The sequence below is a fragment of the Cervus canadensis genome, chromosome 5 (assembly GCF_019320065.1).
Source record: "Cervus canadensis isolate Bull #8, Minnesota chromosome 5, ASM1932006v1, whole genome shotgun sequence".
Classification (NCBI taxonomy): Eukaryota; Metazoa; Chordata; class Mammalia; order Artiodactyla; family Cervidae; genus Cervus; species Cervus canadensis.
The window spans coordinates 98706745-98724489 of record NC_057390.1 but is presented as its reverse complement, the minus strand read 5'-3'; the positions used below and the strand labels follow the sequence as shown (position 1 = coordinate 98724489).

The window sequence follows — 17745 nt, the reverse complement described above, 5'->3', positions numbered from 1 at the left end:
GGCTGCCAGCGGTTCGAACCAGCACTCCCCAGCTCAGGATGTGGAGGGTCGCCAACCCAGGCGGAGGCGCTCAGGTGCCCGAGGGAAGAAAACAAGAGGGGCCTGGGCGGCCGGGGGGCCGGGAGAGGCGGGGCGGTGCTGCAGGAACTCAGACTGCCCCCCCTAAATGTCCAGCTTCCCGGGCTGAATGCTGAGCGACCATGGGCGGCCCTGGGCCTTGTCCGCAATGGAGACCAGCGTCCAGTCCACTGGGGGAACCAGAGGCTCTGAGAGGGCAGGCCACGGCTCCAGGGCCACACAGTGCCCCCCGGGGGGTCCAGAGTGCCAGGGCCCACCGTTCCACCTGGGAGCAGCAGGCATGGGGGCTGGCCAGGACACAGGGGGTCTGCCACGCTTAAGGACCGCGGCTTGACCCCAGGGGCGTCAAGCCTGGCTGGCGGGACCAAGGGGAGGAGGAAGGGAGCCCACGGAAGCCATGGGGCCTCTGGGGGCCTCTCTGGGCAGCGCAGACCCGTGCAGGGTCCTGGGCCACAGAGGGCACGTTGGTCTCCCTTGGCAAGGACCTGATACAGGCAGGAGTCCCAGCGGGCATTATAAGCTCAACATACACACCCCCAGCCTGGTCACGCCCTGTCCCTTGGCTGCCACAGGTCCCCACACACCCCGGCCGGCCACCCGAGCCCACTCACCCGCTCCAGGGGTAGTCTCAGCAGGTCCCAGGTCTCTGCGCTCAGCCTCTGCGTCCTTTTGGGTCTGGCCCCTGCAAGAGAGCAGGCCCGGTCAGCTGGCACCAGGCCCAGGCTTGGAGGTCAGCCGGCCCAGGGGCCAGGGACCACCAGCTTCCCGCCTCCTGACCCACGTGGGGGCCAGCACAACGTCTACACGACCTCTGTGCCCTGACTGGACAAGTACCCAGGTGTCCAGACGGCGCTGACTGCGCAGGGGCCGGGCGGGGTCAGGCTCACCGGCCCCCACCCCGCGCTCCAGCTTCCCACCGAGTTCTGGGCTTGGCTCTTCCGCACCGGCCTTTGTGTCCACTGTGCCTCCCCTGGGATGCCCTTCCTGCGTCTGCTCGGCCGCGGGCCTCAGCCTCCGCTCTGCGGCTCCCACGTCCTTCACGTGCCCACACGGCGGGCAGCCCAGGTCCTCCCCGGGGGGCCGAGCAAGCTCGCCTCTGAGGGCCAGGCCGAACCAGCCCAGGAAGTGCAGAGCAAGGGGCAAGCAAGGCCTCAGGTGTCGTTCGACACTCTGGGGGTCCCGTCTCGGCACCTCTGGCCTTGGACCTGTTAACACCCGGTGGAGCTGGGCGCCCCCCTTCCCCTCAACAGTCAGACGGGCGGGCCGGCATGCTGCCCGCCCCCAGTGCAGGGGAGCCGGCTCAGACGCCCACTGAACCGCAGTCACGGATATGGTGGGCTGCCCTCCGGCCCCCCCACAGCCCCCGGCTCCCTGTGAGGCTGAGCTGCCCTGCGGACACCTGTGGCGAGGCGAGGGGAGCTGGACTCGGAGGCCGCGCCGTCCAGCCCCTCGCTGCGGCCAGGCACTGCAGTGCACCCCCAACCCCAAGCCTGGGCCTGGCTCCCGCGCTTTGCACCCACCGTACGGGACACGGTACCCAGGGCGGAGCCAACTCTGGCGGCCAGTCGTCCAGACCAATCCAGACTGAACAAACGGAACGTCCGGAGCCTCACGAGGCCAGAGCCTCACGAGGTCGGGGCAGGCATCCCGGAGCGGCTGGAGGCGGCGGCTGGACTGCCGCACCCTCCTCCCCGCCCCGGCCCCCAGGGCGGGAAGAAGCCACCCCCACCCCCACCCCCACCCCCACCGCTCCCCAAAGGCCGAGGAACATGCCGGCCAGGCTGGGGATGCCAGGGGTCCTTGGAGGGGCATCTGTGGCCACCATCCCGGAGCTGGGGAGGGAGCGGCCACTGCGGCCCGACCAGACGTGCCAAGGTGTCCGCGGGCCTAGGGCCATGCCAGCTGCCAGCCCCCAGCCCTGCTGCCCAGCCCCCATGGTCAGGCCAGACCTGCTGCTGCCCCCACGGAAAACGGCTGCTGGCCGGAGGGCCTCGGCCAAGCCCCGAGCCAGAGGGGCACAGCCTGGGCCCATGTGCCCACCACCCCACACAGGGAGTGGACAGAGCCAGAGGGAACCCCATCCCACGGCGCCTACTCACCCTAGCCGGCAGGGGCCTCCTCTCAGCTGCCCTCCCCCAACCCCCTCAAGGCCCCACGCAGCTTCCCCACCCTGGACGCTGGGCCCCAGCCCTGCACGGCTGCTTCTGCCCCACCTCAGCCCCCACCACCAACGGCCCCTCTGAGCCGCACCCGGCTCCGGGGCGGGCCCCCCCACGGCCCATGTGGACGGCGGGCGGAAGGCCCTCCGGCTGGGCCGGGCTAAATGCGCCCTCTGTCTGCACGGCACGTTCTGAACCCAGCATTTCCAACGGTCTGAGGGATGAGCCGGCCCTGACTGGGGGCATTCAGGTGCCGCTGGCTGGCTTCCTGCCCTGCCCAGCCAGGGGTCGGGCCTGGAAACTTCCTGAGAGCCGCCCACTGCCGCCCAGTCTGAGCCCCTCACCCTCATTTCTGTCCCTACCGGGCATCTTGACACGCCTTGTCCCAACCCACGGGTCTTTTAGCTGCCCAGCCCAGGGCCCCTGGCTCCGTCCTTGCGTCCACTCCCCAATCCTAGCGGCTCCACCTTTGGAGTCCACCCAGAACCGCCTGCCCACCCCTGCCGCATGGTCCTTCCTCCATGCTAGGGCCTGAGAGATGCCCCAGGGGTCTGGGTTGGATCTTCCTCCTCGCTGGACCCTGCGGGACGCCCCAGCTATAGGGGTGGGGCTCATAGAAAGTCCACGAGGCCCCCACCCCCTCCCCTGCCCCGGGGCCTTTGCACGGCTGTTCCCTCACCCAGGCTGCGGTTCCTTCCCAAGCTCCGGGCACCCTCCCTGCCCTCCTTCAGGTCTTCACTCAAATGTCGTGTACAGATTGAAGGTTTGGGTCCCCCGCACTTCATATGCTTAAACCCCAGACTCCCAGGCGACGGTCCAGGCGGTGGGGCCTGGGAGGTGATGAGGGTGACTGAGGCTCACAGGAGACAGATAGGCCCTCGGGGGGCACACCCCCTCCACACTCTCAACCCCACCCCCACCCCGTCTGCGCTGCAGGACGAGGCCCCCCCCACAGAACCGCACCACGTGGACGCCCCGCCCCCAGAACCTTGAGAAGTAAGTGTCTGCCGGCAGGCCGCCCTGTCTGTGGGCTTTCTTATGGGGCTCGAGCTGACGGTGACAGCGGGCTACCCCCGCCCCACCCCAGATCCCTAGCCAGCCCCCAAAGCACCTGTAACACAACTGGCTTTCCACACACATCACTTTTTATCGCTGCTGCGGCCCTCAGACCCAGAAAGGGCCGCACATAGTAGGCACTTTAAGAATGGAATACGTAGCCTGTGTTTGCTGAGCACCTACTGTGTGAGGCCCCATGTGCAGCTTCATGCGCTGTCCCCTCCGGGCCACTCCCGGCAAAGAAGGTCCTGGCCACCCTCCAGGACCGTGGACACGGGGGCTCGAGACAGGGCAACAGCCTGGCCAAGGCCACAGAGCCCCGGGGGGGAGAGCCAGAGTCAGGATGGGCCATCGGGCCGCAGGCGGGCCTGCGTGGGGCAGGGGTGACAGGGCAGGCTCACCTGGAGAGCCCCGGAGGGCCAGGCTGAGAGGAGCCAAAGAGGAGACAGACACGGGGACAGGTGAGCACCCGTGGCCCCACGGCCCTGGTCTGTCCATCACGGGAGCCTGGGTGGGCCGCAGGCCACTTGCTAAACGCATAGACAGACAGACAGGGCTGGTCTTCAGCCCTCCCAGGGCGTGAGTCGTGCCCTTGTCCCTGCCCAGCCACCTTCCCGGGATGACCAGCGAGGTCACCTGGTCAAGCCAGGGCCAGAGCCCGCAGCCTAAGCGGTCACTCAGACGTGACCCCGACGTCCATCCCCACCTCCAGAGACGGCTGCACGTGGTGTGTGGAGACTCCCGCTGCTCTGGGCCAGGGCACCGCAAGCAGGGCCCAGAGGACGAGGGGGCTGTGGCGGGCACAAGCGGGGGCGGCAGGGCGGAAGGACGTCCCGCAGAGGGGCCGGGCAGCCCCCCAGGGCTCGGGGCTGACTCCCTCGTCCTGCATGCCAACCATGCTGCCGGGGGTGCAGGAAACTGTCGGGCACACCCCGCCCCCCGGGCTCCCTACTGGAACGGGCAGGGGCAGGCACGCTGGGCACCCTGGGAGGTCAGACCCTGACCCGGGGCACCGGGGGCAAGGAGGCGGCCCCGCCCACCCAGACTGGCTCTGGGACCTCTTTGCTGGGGTGGGGGCAGCAAGGGCCGCGAGGGTCGCACGGACTGGATCCGGCTGGCTCAGTCCAGCAGCTGCACACAGCACCCTTGTGTTTATCAAGGCAGGGAGCAAAGGCCCCGAGGCCTGGCCTCCAGCCGGCCAGTGAGCGCCAGGCCCGGTACCACCATAGGCCTCGCCGATGTCACGAGGCCATGCCCACCACAAGGGCCACAGCCAGTCCCGCCGACCCAGGCCAAGGTCTTCTTCCTGTGAGGACGCCCCTCCGCCAGGGCTGGTTATGCCTCCCCTCACTACCAGGCTCTGGGTTTGCAGGCTCCCCCTGCAACACCCCCCACAAGTTCCCAGAAGACAGTCTCCCAGCTTTCCAGAACCTGGGCCAGACCACCGCCGGTGCCCAGCATGCCCCGGAATGAACCAGTGAATGAATAAATGAACAAACAATGCCACTCCTGCAGACAGCCCTGCCACAGTCCCCGCCCGGCGCCGCCCCCCGCCCCCACCAGCTCACCGGACCTAGGGTCTCCTCCGGGGCTGCCTAGACTCGGGGTGCTGGCCTGCCTCCAGCAGCGGCATCCCCGGGCCCCTGGATCTGCCTCTGCAGGCCTGGGCCTGGCTGCCGTCCTCCCAGGAGGACGGCCTCATCCAGCGACGGCTGGAGGCCGGGCGCGGGCGGCCTGGGGGGAGGAGGCTTCTGGGGGCCCTGGCGGGGAAGGGCCTGGCCCCGGGCAGAGCAGAGGACCGGGCGCAGGGAGGACAGAGGCCGCCTTGTTCCCGCCCCGCCCCACGGCCCCCTCTCCTCTGCCCGCCTGGAGGAGAAGGAAAACACCAGGAGAGCGGATGGCCGCTGGGCCGCGCCTCCAGGGGAGTCCTTCCAGATGCTGGGCCCGGCCCTGCCCCCACGCATGCCAGGGGGTTCTGGACAGAGCTGCCACCCTCGGGAGACCTTGCCCGCGGGGCAGACGTCAGCGTGCAGCATGCGTTGGGAAGGGGTGGGGAGCAAGGGGGGGCCATAGCACCCCCGGCACGAGGCGGCGGAGGGTCCCAGCGCCTTTGCTGCCTCCCTTCCATCCCAGAGGGTGACGCATGCCCCTGGCTTCCAGACTGGCCACTGACACACACCCGCCAGTGTTACAGCCCAGAACCCCGGAGACCAGACACCGCAGCCAGACAGGCCGGGGGCTTCGGAGGCCGCAGCCGGTGGGCACCCGGGGAACGCAGCCATGAGGGACCGGGGGCCAGGCTCCCCGGAAACGAGAGCCATGGGTGGGGGGCTCTGTGCGCTGGACGGGAGGGGACGGCCCACCGCCTGTCCAGTTCCTGCCTCACACGCCCCGCAGTGTGAGAGGAACGCGGGGCCACCCCTCCCCCGCCTCTCCCCTCCCCCCCCGGCCTCTCCCCTCCCCCCCCCCCCCCGGCCTCTCCCCTCCCCCCCGCTGCCTCTCCCCACCCCGCCACCCAACACACCATCTATCTGCCCAGAGGGGCGTCACTGACCGGTACGGGGCAAGCCCGCCAGCGAGGTTGCAGCCTGGCACCCGGCCTCTGGCTGGTTGGGCCCTCCTCACTCCTTCCAGCAGCCCCATCCCCACTCCGTCCCTACAAGCAGCCCTCCCCCAGGCCCAGCCTCCAGCCTGGAGGCGTTCCTCAGTCTCAGAGAAGGGGGGCGGCCAGGGAGGAGCCCCCCCATCCTCATACATGCCCTGGTGATAAACCTGGGGGGCTCACTCAGGGTGACTCCAGACCCTCGCTGCTCCAGAGACAGGAAGGACCTGCCCCAGGCCCCCTTGCCCCGTAGGGACCCTGTCTGTCCGTTACCACCTTCTGTCTCTGGACCCAACTTGCCCCCAGCAGCCTGTCATTCGCCTGCCCCCCGCCATGAGCTCCGGAACAGGCAGGTCATGGGCCTCAGAGGTTGACGCCCCCAGGGACAGGGGCTCAACACCTTCTAGGGGACCCTGTCCCTAACCTGGCAGCTCTGTTAAACGTTCTCCAGCCTGGGGACAGAGCCGACCGGGCCCCCCAGCATGAGCCAGGGCCCACCGACCACCGGCAGCCGCCTGCCCACCCCCGCCCCCGGGCCCCGCGCCCCAGGCTGAGGGCGGGGCGGGGCGGGGCGGGGCGGGGCCCGCGCTCACCTTGGGCCTCGTAGCCGGCCAGGTCCGGCTTCTCCGCGGCTGCCGGGCTGCCCAGCCGGCCCAGCGACAGCTGCAGCTGTGCCACGTTCACGCGGGCCGTGAGCTCCCCGCTGCGGTCCCCGATCTGCGGCCAGGCGGGGCCGGGTCAGCGGGCCCCCACAGGATGGCCACCGCCCCGGGCCCCGGGCCCCGGGCCCCACCGCGTCCAGAGGGGCGGTCAGCCCAGTCCAGCCGCGCCACGTGGCACCCTCCCGTGGGCAGGCGGCCTCCCCCAGCCCCGCGTTCCCGGGAGCCCCGGCGAGCACCCGCAAGGCAGGGGGCCTCGTGCTTACCCGGGAGCCGGACACAGGAAGGGCGGGCGGGGGACCCGAGTGCAGCTCCAGGGCCCCTCCAGCCAGGCCCGCCCCTGACCCAAGTTCCCCTGCCCGACCCCACCTCCTGGGCACCCGAGGGCCTTGCCCGCCCCTGGACGCAGGGCGGTGGTGGGTCTGGGCAGCGCTGGGGGAGGGGACCTGGCTCTGCACCTGAGGCTGCTTCCCAGGGGCCACCCTGGCCACGGCGGGAGGGCCTGGGTGGACAGGCCCACGTCCCTAGGAAGGTGCCTGGTGGAGCGGTCCCGGGGAAGACGCCCCCCGCGGGGTGGCTGTGCCTTCATGCCCGGGACTGGCCCTGGCAGGTTATTTCCCCTTGGGAGTGGGACGCAGGCATGCCACAGCCCAGCCTGGCGCAGTTCCGTCGGGGACAGGAGCCCCCGAGGGCGGCCTTCCAAAGGCAACACTAACACTCTAAGGGGCGAGAACAGGCCCCCGCTGCCCCCTCCCGACCATCTGGCTACAGGAAAGGAGGGGCCCCCAGGCCCGGAAGTCACGGGCTGGCGGGGCCCCTTCGCGGGAGATGGCGACAGCCAGGAAGAAGTCCAGGGCACACGGAAGCGCGCGTCCCAGATGTCTGTGGGCAACGCCAGGAGTGGGTGGGGGAGGGCTCCAAGGCTGGCGAAGGGCAGGCTCAGGGGCTGAGGGCAGGGCGGGGCCGGCTCACCTCCTGGGAGATCTCCAGGTGCTTCTTGGCAAAGGTCAGGGCCTGGGCCGGGCTCCCCATGGATACGTAGGCGTTCCCCAGGCTCCAGCACGCCCGGCCCTCGCCCACTCTGCCAGGGAGGGAAACTGAGTCCATGTCTGCCCGCCAGGCCTGCCAGCCTGCCCACTGAGTCCCGCCGTCCCGAGACCCCAGCCTCCAGCTGGTCAGGCCCCCACCACGGGAGGTGGTGGAGGATGGGGAGGGTGGGTGGTCCAGGTCTGGCCCTGACCACCCCCTGGTGGCCGGTGAGGCTCTCACCCTGGTGGCAGCAGTGACCTCATTCCCTTGGCTCACTAACATTTAAATTGAGGTAAAAGTAACATAACCTCAACCCCCGTAAAGCGCACAATTCAGCGGCTCTACATACATTTACAATCTACGACCCTCGCCTCTGACTACTTCCAAGACATCGTTACCCAGAAGAAAAGTCGTAGCTCCTTGAAGCCTCCCGGCAGGGCGGCTTTTCAGGAGACCCCTCCCCTCCTCCAGCCGCCAGGGTCCCTGGCCTGTGGACTCCGAGCTTTCTGGCTATAGCCACTATCCCCCAGACCTACGCGCGACTGTGCGCTTAGGGGTTTTGTCCGTTGGTCCATCTCTCCAGAGACTGACGTGCACACAGATGTGGAAAGAGGGCGGCAGGGGGGCGGGTGTTGCTCGAGGCGGACAGCGGGCCAGGGACTGGGGCCCAGCCAGCCAGCGCCCAGGGGCTCCCCAGTCCCTCCCGGTGGGAGGAAGGCTGAGCCCGGGGGTCCCCTGGTGGTCAGAGGCAGAGCGGGCTGCTGTGGCCCGCCTGGGGCCCGCGGGGCACACCTGTCGGCCAGCTCCTGGGCGATGAGCAGGTGCCGGAGGTGGTACTCCGCCGCGCGCTCGTAGTCTTGTAGTAGCGTGTACGTGTTGCCCAGGCTGTAGCAGGCCTGCGCCTCCACCGCCTGGTCCTTGAGCTGCCGGGACAGCTGCAGCGTCTTCCTGGGGGGGGCGGGGCGGCAGGCGTCACCCCAGGAAGGGAGGGGGTTCCAGGATTCCGCTCCGCCAAGGGCTGGGGCATTGCTCGTGCTCCCCAAGCCCCCTTCCCGGGGCAGACAGGTGGGGGGGCATGCAGATGCAGCCCCAGGAGCCCATGGGGGGTCTCTCTGGGCTCCGTCAGTTGCCCCTGCGGGGCGACACAGGGCACCCCTCCCCCTAACCCGTGGCCCCTGGGGAGGCCAGGCGGGCAGACCTCGTGGCGGGGAGGCGCCTCCCTGGCCTGGTGTCCGGGCGCCCCCGCCCATGTCCTCCCGGGGGCCACCCTCTCCCTGGCCGGGCGGTGGGGGCTGCCTACTTGTAGTACTCGGCGGCCACGTCGAAGCGCCCCAGGAAGATGTGGGCGTTGCCCAGGTTGCTGTAGGCGCGCCTCTCTGCCGCTTTGTCTCCAAATTCCTTAGCGATGGCCAGGCGCTGAGGAGGCAGACGCAAGGCCCGGGGTGGTCGTGGGGCTGCCCCTCCGCCCGGCACAGCCAGCCCAACATCTGGGTGCCCGGGGGCAACTCCGGAGCCCCGGCACCCAGCCTCGCCACCCCGCTCACCTCCTTGTGGAAGGTCGTGGCCTCTGTGAAGCTCCCCAGCAGGTAGTGGGTATTGCCCAGGTTGCCGTAGGCCCTGCCCTGGGCCGCCCGGTCCCCCAGCTCCTTCACCAGAGACAGGTTCCTCCTGGAGGCCGAGTACGTGTGAGTCGTATCCCTGCCAGCAATGCCCCGCCGCCCGCCCAGGCCAGAGGACGCTGAGCCCGTGGCCTCCACGCGGCCCCTCCCGGGGGTCACACCCCCCCACGAGGGCGGCGCCGTGCTGAGCTCAAGGACTCTGGTTTTCGGGCGCCGAGGCCGGTCAGGCCGAGGCCGGGGGTGCGTGCTGTGGGGAGGGGGGCCGCCCGGGGCCCCGCCCACTCTGCTCACTCATAGAACTCGGAAGCCCGGCGCAGCGTCTCACGGACGGCAGGCGGCAGGTGCCCTGGGTCCTGTGCAGCGCTCCAGGACAGCTGCTTGCCCTTGGCGTGGTACACGTTGCCGATGTTGTACAGAGCCCTCGCCTCCCCGACCTGGGGGTGACACCGAGACCGGGGCTGCCTCCAAAGCCGCAGTCCCAAGGAGCCGGGCGCCCAGGCCCTGCGTGCAGAGAGCTGGTGTTTCCACGGCTGAGTTCACAGTCCCCCCTGCCCCCGGGGCTACGAGGGCAAGGGCATCACCTTGTCCAGACACTAAGGACGGGTCCAGTCCCGTCCTTCCCAGGTCACCCCTCTGACACCCCGGGTAAGGGCTCCGGCTCTGCCACCCCCGAGGGTGGCCGGGCCAAGTCGGTGACCTCTCGGCGGTGGTGCCCTCTCCGCAGCAGTGACGTCATCCACACAGGGGCAGGGATGCTGACCCCACAAGGTCACCAGGAGGACACTGGGCAGGGCCGTCAGGGGCCCAGCAGCACCTCTCTGTCCAGGCTTCCTCCCAGAGCCACCCCCACCCCCGTCGCCCCCTGGCCCAGGAGTGACGGGACTGTCGGTGGATTCAGCAGGGAGGTCGGTGAGAGGGGAGCGGCCATGGAAGATGGGGGCCCAGGACTCCGCCTGACAGCCGCCGCGTGAGCCAGAAGTGCCCTCGTTTCTGAAGGGGGCCGTCCCCTGTCTTCTTCCCAGCGTGGGGCACCCAGGGCCCTGGGTGGTGTTGTCTGGGGCCCCGGTCCCAGCCGGGGACCCAGGCCAGCGCTGCCTGCCCACCTTGTCCCCCTGCTCCTGGGCAATGTCCAGATGCCGCTGGCAGCAGACCACAGCCTCATCAAAGCGGCCCAGCACCTTGAGCGTGTTGCCCAGGTTCCCACTGGCCTTGGCCTCCCCCATGCGGTCACCGATGGTCCTGGAGGGCAGAAAGGGGTCAGGGGCCGAACCGAGGACTGAGCCCAGCGTGGAGCCCGGGTAAAGGCCTCAGAGGACCTGGGTGGGGGGGGCCCACCATCCCTGGGATGGTGCTGGGCGGGGGCCCCGTGGCAGGTGGGTCCAGCCCAGGATCGCCCCTCCACCAGGCCAGCTCTCGGGGAGGCCCTGATGAAGCCCAGTTTCAAGGCCGGGAACGCCGGGAGCCTCGCGATGGGAATTAACCCTGTGTCAGCTCCATCAGCGCACACGGGCACCCTCGCTGGCTGGTCCTGAGAGCCCGGCTCATGGCTGGAGGGGGAGGTCTGTGGCCAAGGTGCCCGGGACTGAGAAGCCTGGCCCCAGCGGGCGAGGTCTGGGGGCTGCGGTGGGGGCTGGACAGGGAGGTACAGTGTGTGGGGGGGAAGCTCTGCAGGCTAGAGGAGAATCGGGACCCTGGGAAATGGGGGGCGTGTGTGGGGGGGTGGGGGCCGGGGGCTGAATGGGCGGGGCCGGCAAGGAGGCGGTCTGCTGGGGTTCGTGCAGGAGCAGGGCGGGCCCCTGGGGCAGGCAGCTCCGCATGGGGCAGGTGGGGTCGGGGCTGCTCACCGGGCCAGCAGCAGGTCATGCTTGTGGTACTCTAGCGCCCGCGCGTACTCCTTCAGGTAGAAGTAGGCGTTGCCCAGCTGACTGTAGATGGCACTCAGGGTCTTCAGGTCCTCGGTGCCCACCTGCACGGCGGCCTCAAAGAAGGCCACGCCCGCCTTGAAGTCCCCCGCCTTGCACAGACGCTCACCCTCCAGGGCCAGCTCTAGGCACGAGGCCTCCATCCTGAGCAGAGAGGCGGGCCCGTTAACGCCGTCAGGCCTGGGGCCCTGGCTCCTCCTTGCCACCGTGGGGCCCCTGACATGGCTGGGGCCCGGCTCCCTTAGGGTGAACGCGCAGAGGCAGCTCTGGGTCGGGCGGGGAGCCCACCCCCAGGCCGGCATGCTGTGTGGCTCACCGTGCCAGAGCCTCACTGCCCCGCCCACCCCGTCCCCAACCCCAGGACCCAAACTGCCGGGCGAAGGCGTGAGCGCCACTGCAGCCAGCCCTGAAACTGGGGGACACGGCCTCCCTCCCGACCCCTGGCTGCTGGGCAGAGGGGCTGCCCCTGGGCCAGGAGCCACCCCACCCTCCAGAGGGGCCTCAGCGGCCTGGGGCGGGCCCTGATGCCCGCCGAGGACGGGAGGCTCATGGGGTCACGAGACAGTTGGGGCCACACCAGTCCCAGCCCCTCCCCTGTCCTGCGTCCTAGAGCGGGGCCCACCCTCCAAGCTCTCTTGGAGGTCTGTCACCTGTGCTGGCCTCCTAACCTCTGGGGGCAAGGCTGCATCTGAGCCGATGTCCTGCCCTGGGGCCAGAGAGGCATAGGGGGCGGCAGGCACAGAAGGAATCTGGTGAGGGGGGCCTGAACAGAGGGCAGGGGCTCCTGCCGCCCCACCTCAGTAAGACAGCCCATAAAAGGTGGGAAGCGGCTCAAGACCCTGTCCCCGTCCCCTTACTCCCACCGCCTTCGCGTGTCGCCAGAGCTCATGAAAAATGTAGAGTAACTTAAAATGTGCTCGCCAAACGGCCCGTGGCACCCCTGAACTCAACCCCTCCTCGTTAGGACCGCGCAACGACCAGGAGTTACAGGGGGAGCCAACACAGTTCCCTAAGAAACAGGCAACGTTTTCTAGGCCAATGCTTCTCAACCGCCCTATCCAAAAGTCCCTCTGAGACAGATCACAGTGCCCATTCACGCTGCCCCTGCGTTGTCGAGAAAACTGGGTGATGCCTCGAGAACAGGCTGGGACGCGGCTGCAAACCCCCAGAGAAGCTGAGCCCTGTGCCCTGCACCCCACAGGCTCAAGGTGTTCCCCCGGCCCCCCCCACGTCGGGGTCACTCCTCCTCCTCGCCCGGAGGGTGCAGGGCCCGCGTCTGGGGACCCCGCCCTCTCCCAGCCTCCCCGAGACTCAAGCAGAACCCCGCAGCCTCTGAGAGCGGGAGGTCAGGGAACCGGCCTTGAGGCCCAGCCGCGTGTCCCGCTGACGACACGCCCACCTCGCCGAGCGCCCTGGGCACGGCCCTCCAGATGCCACGTCACTGCCCACGGGCAGCGGCACCCCCACCGCCGGGGCCACGCACGGGGCTCCTTAATTAAGGCCTGCTCGTCCCCGCCCAGCTGCTCGCCACACGGCCAGCTGCCCGCTGCTCCCCGGGGACTCAGGGTCGAGAACGTGGGCATTTCCGGAGCCCCGCGGGCACTGGCCCCAATCTGATCACAGGAGCAGCCCCCTCCCTGCCCAGACCCGCAGCAGCAGTGGCTCAGAGCAGAGGTTTCTGGCGCGGGCAGGGCCCTGGGCCCAGGCGTCAAGGGTGCAGGGGTGCAATGCCGGGGCGTCTGGCCGTCTCTGGGAGCGCCAATGGGGGGAGGCCTCCTCCTGGGGAGGCGCCAGGCAGGGGGTCCCAGGTCAGGAGCCCCGCCCCCCGCCCCTGCAGGTGCCCGCCCGCCCGCCGCACCTCTTCCCCCGCAGGTCTCGCATCTTCTGCACGTATAGCCACAGCTCCAGGCCCACGGGCAGCAGCAGCGGGCGCGGGCGCGGGGCGCCGTACACCACCTTGCACACGGCCTTCTCGGCCAAGCTCAGGGCCGCGGGCGGGCCCTCCGGGGCAGCAGCCGGCATACTGGGGGCTCCGGGCCTCCTCCCCGGCCGGCCGGTCCTGGCCGTGTGCCGGCTGCAGGGTCCCCTGCCCACCGCCCAACCTCACCCCAGAGCAGCGGGCTCCCACGGACGCCCCAGCTCTCTGGCAGGTGCCCCACAGCCTCCCAGGGCCTGCGGCGGATCAGGGGATCAAGGGCGGCTCAGGGCCGGGATCAGCACCGTCAGCAGGCGGGCGGGAGCCCCGGGGGAACCTGTCCACACGCCCCCCTCAGGGGCTGGCCCCCAGTTGGGGTGCAGCGTCCCCCGCCCCCTACCGTCCCCCAGCCCTGTGGCCGCTTCGGAGCCAGAACCTGGTCACATAGCACAAAGGAGCTCGGAGCACCTGGTTAGTTTGTGAGGGAAGCGAGGACCCACTGCGGGTGACCCCCCACGCCCCACCCCCAGAGCTGGGATGGGCAGGGTCTTCACCTGGCCCCGCCCCATCCTCCTGGAGGCCGGTTCCCTGCACCCCTACCACGTCCGCCCCCACGCCCAGCCTGGCCTGCAGCAGGGTCAACGGGGGCACAGGGTATCCAGGTCACCCTGTTAGTCTCCTGAGCCTCTGGGACGCTGCTGGGTGACCAGCACCTGACCGTTGAGTGAGCTCCAGGCCCCGAGTCTCACCCGGGTGCAGGGCCTGGAGAAGCCAGGGGCTGGGGGCTTGAGACCAGTAGACACCCTCCAGCCCAGCTCCTTTCCTGAAACCTGACGGCCCTGGGCCGCCTTTGCAGCCCGCTCCCAGCTCCTCCAGCCACCGAAGCTGATAAGGAGGCCAGAGGGACCCTCCCTGGGCAAAGGGCGGAGCCTCTGGCGTAGCAGCGGCGGTGGGGGGTGCTCAGTGCCGAAGCCCAGCCCCGGGGCTCGGTCAGGCAGAGCAGCGGGGAGAAGCCCAAGGCCCCTAGGGGCACCACAGTGGCCCACCCCTGCTGGGCGCTCTGTCCCCCAGCCGTGGGCAGCCCCTCCTGCCAGGTCGCTCGCCGGTCTCAATCACGGGCCTCGGTCGGGAGGAGACCCAGCGAGGCTGCAGCGGGGAACCTGGGACAGGGAGGAAGAGGCTGGGCTCAGGGGCAATGAGAGCCAGGCTGGGCCGGGGCTGTGGTCTTAGCTCCCCCTTCGCCAGCCTCACCACTCAAACCCAGAGAGGGGCGGCCCTTACACCTGGGATTTGCCACGTGGGCTGAACAGGTGCCTATTAACCTACAGTCCCCCACAGCCTGGGGAGAGACCGGGCCCACGGCCTCAGAGGCCTCAGGGACCACGCTGCCCGCCCCAGCCGGGCCACGTCCACCTGTGAGATCTGCTCTCCAGCACCAGCGTGGCCCGGAACATCTCTCCTTGAAAGTGGCTGACCAGGGTCGGCCTTCCCAGCAGCCAGACCACAGCGGCCAGGAGGCAGGGCACCGTCTGCCAAGCTCCCGCCACCTGCCCACTGGCTCACCAGTTAATGAAGTGCTTATTGACCGCCCAGTGGCCGACCTCGCTGCTCTGGCCACCACATCACCCCTGATACCCCTCCCACCCATCCTCGGCGTCTGACAGTAGCCGTCAGCCCTGGTCCCTACTGCCCTGCCCTCTGCCCACAGGCCCCCACCCACCTGTCTCCCCAGACGGCCCAGTGTCCCCTGGGGGCCATCGCCGAGGTTCACCAGGTAGTGGCTGGGTCCCCATCAACCCCTCCTCTGCTAAAGGCAGTCATTCCTGTCCAGGGCCATCACCCACACTCTGGGCGCCTGGGCAGCTGCCCCAGGGCCCCCGTTCACCCCATCCCGCTGTTCCCAGAGTGAAGCCACACTGACTCCCCTTCAGTCTTGGGGATGATCTCAGAACAGCAGAGACACGCGGCCTGGTGGGGGAAGGAATCACTGAGGGGAGAGGCGTGTCTGTCACCGGCTTCAGAAAGCGCCTGAGGGTCACAAGTCCAGGGAGCCCAGCGGCATGGCATCCCCATCCGGGTACCTGCTGGCGGGGGCACCTCTAACGAGGCCCCCACCCCGCTCTCCCCTCCCAGCTCAGGCCAGGAGCACTCAGCTGCTGGCCTCACGGAAGGCAGGGGTTCAGGAGGAGGGCCCACGGTTCCCCCACTCTGGGGGCTTCTTGTCTACCCGCCCATCCCCCCGGGCCCTCTGCAGGCCCGGGGCAGTGCACCAAGGTTCTCAGCATTGATCGCTCCTGTGAGACCCACCCACTTCTGTCTGCCTGACCCGGTCCCGTCCCCAGGGCCCCCCATCCAGGGACAGGGTGGGCTCGTGGGCACACTCACGCTCAGGCCCCTCTCAGTGCCAGTTTGAAGCCCAAATCCAGGACCCACTTTGTAAGAACAGAACTCATCTCCCCAGGTAGGAACGCTGGTGTGGAAAGAGGAGGCACCAGATTGTGGGGGGCAGGGGGGAACAAGGCAGAGGAGACCCGACCTGGCCCCAGGGAGCCCCCCACACGCTGGGGTTTCTGGAACAGCCACCCGTGGAGTGCTCAGACCCAATGGCTCCTGTCTGTGGGGCATCCATGTGCCAGGCTGCCGGCAGCCCTGGGCTCCCATGCCACAGCGGGGTTACCTGGACACTCAGGCTCCGAGGGGACAGCTATCTGGAAGCCTCTGGAAGCCAGTTCGGAGCAGAAAGGATCCTGCGCATACCCCGCCATGCTCAGGTCCGACCCGCACCCCCATGGGCCTCCTCACGGGCCCTGAAAGCAAACTCCCAGCCATGTGCTTGGAATCTCTGCCAGGTCTGCCCCCTCAACCTCCACCCAGGGCTCAGCCTGCAAGGAGTCCAGGCGGGGCTCGGGGGCCTCTCCGGTATTCACTTTGAGCTCTACCCCTGCCCACAGACGGCTCCCCCAGGCCACTGGTCCTTGTCCCCGCCCACACACCAGGCTCCTGGGTCAAGCCTAGGGGGAGGCTAGCACAACATGGACCGCACGCTCCGCCACGCAGGGTCTCCCAAGGCTAAAGCGCCCAGGGGCCCCCTCCACCCACAGCTCCTCTACACACACACGCACAGCCGGCGGCCACCAGATCAACGCCTGTCATTCTTCCAGAACGTGGCCTCTCCATCGGAGCGGCCACCCTGGGCAGACGAGGCCTGCAGAGCCCCCCACTCCCATGGGGGCAGAGGGTGGGGGGTCTTTGCCGTGCAGGGGTCCTCAAGGACAGGCTTCCGGTGTCAGCTGCCAGTAAACCCACTGGCACGCCCCTCCCCCTGCATGGGGCCCGGGAGTCAGGCCGGGGGCTCAGTGCTCCATCCCGAGACCACACAATGGGGGCTGTGTCTCCAGCCAGCAGCACAGACCAGCCTGAGCTGGGAGGGGCCAGCGGGGCCTCATTCCACAGGTCGGGGTGGGGGGGGCAGTGACGGAGGGGCGGGGGGCACCCGGCCGAGGTTTGCGGCTGGGCTGGAGAATTCTTGCAGGCAACACTAGGCCCCCTGAAGACTCAGAAGCCCCCCAGGTTTAAGGATGGCTGGGGGAACCGGATGAGGTCACTCCAAGGCGGGCGCCTGTCCAGACCATGAGGAGCCAGGCCTGCCTCTGGGAGCCGCAGCCAGGAAGCGGGAGCTGCCCAGCACTCGTGCCGGCCCCGCTCTGCCGGACACCTGCACACGACGGCAAGCCCTCAGAGACCTTTGCCCTCCCCACCCCAGGTCAGACCCAGGGCATCACCTTGGAGCACACCCTCGACCAGCCGGGAGTCACCATGCAGGCACGCGGCCCGGGGGCAGGGCCACCCCGCCATCCCCAACGGGCGCGGGGCGCAGGGCCCGGACCGCTGGCATCACCCAGGAAGCCAGCCCAGGCAGGTGCCTTTTCAGGCAGGCACACACCCACCCCGCTGCCTGGCCCCGTAACCCCAGCCCATCTGCAATCTGCTGAACCAGAGGCGCCTGGTGGGTGGGTGGGTGGGGGGTGATGGGCCCCACCCGTGACACACGGTGGTCCCCTCCCCGCAAGTGCTGTGGCAGTGGGGAGGGGGTGCCAGGCGGGGGAGGGAGGTCCTGGCAGCCCCCACCACACACCTGCTGAGCTAGAGGCCAGCTGCTGGCAGCGCAGGGCTGGAGAAGGGGCCCGTCTCCCAGCCCTGGACACTGTGGGGAGGGGGGGCCTCTCCTGCCCACCCCCTAGCCGCCCCGCCCTCGCCGGTTTGCAGGGAGTGGGCTGTGGCAGGCCCAGCGCCCCCACCTCGGACTCCCCTTCCTCCGCCCCTGGGGCACCCCGACCCCGACACCCTCCTTCGGCACCCCGCGTCCCCCCACCCCCGCCGGCCCGCTGGGAGGGGCGTCCCCGCCACGTTGCGCGCCCGCCGCCACCGCCGCCGCCGCCTTTGTTCCGGGCCGGCCGCTCCCGCCTCCTGCGTCCGCGGCCCCCGCCACCCGGTCCCCGCGCGTCCCCGCCGCCAGCCCAGCCCACCTGGAGTAGAGGCGCCGGGCCGGGCCGGGCAGCTCGTCGGCGGCGGGAGGCGCCGGGCCCGCCATGCGGCCGGGGGCGCCGAGGGCCGCGGGCCGCGCACCCCACGCTCGCGCCGCCCCCCCGCGCCCGTCCGCGGGCCGCGGGCCGCTGTCCGCCGCCCGCCAGTCGTCCGTCAGTCCG

General features: G+C 69.8%; 1 protein-coding gene across 6 annotated transcripts in view; it reads right to left on the bottom strand.

The window, feature by feature from the left end:
- Positions 1-17745, bottom strand: part of GPSM1 (G protein signaling modulator 1) — a 26116-nt gene extending 8371 nt beyond the window's left edge. For 2 of the 6 annotated variants that reach the window (XM_043470012.1, XM_043470014.1), the window contains exons 1-10: positions 14925-14944; positions 11047-11268; positions 10306-10441; positions 9494-9636; positions 9128-9251; positions 8884-8999; positions 8376-8531; positions 7527-7635; positions 6489-6612; positions 690-760 (exon numbers count right to left, since the gene is read on the bottom strand). In XM_043470012.1, coding sequence (XP_043325947.1) covers positions 690-760; positions 6489-6612; positions 7527-7635; positions 8376-8531; positions 8884-8999; positions 9128-9251; positions 9494-9636; positions 10306-10441; positions 11047-11268; positions 14925-14929 — 1206 coding nt within the window. In that variant the 5' untranslated portion in view covers positions 14930-14944. Of the gene's footprint in view, positions 1-689; positions 761-4861; positions 4881-6488; positions 6613-7526; positions 7636-8375; positions 8532-8883; positions 9000-9127; positions 9252-9493; positions 9637-10305; positions 10442-11046; positions 11269-12982; positions 13162-14924; positions 14945-17565 lie in introns of those variants that run through there. The other 4 variants (XM_043470015.1, XM_043470013.1, XM_043470016.1 and 1 more) reach the window with 4 other exon arrangements.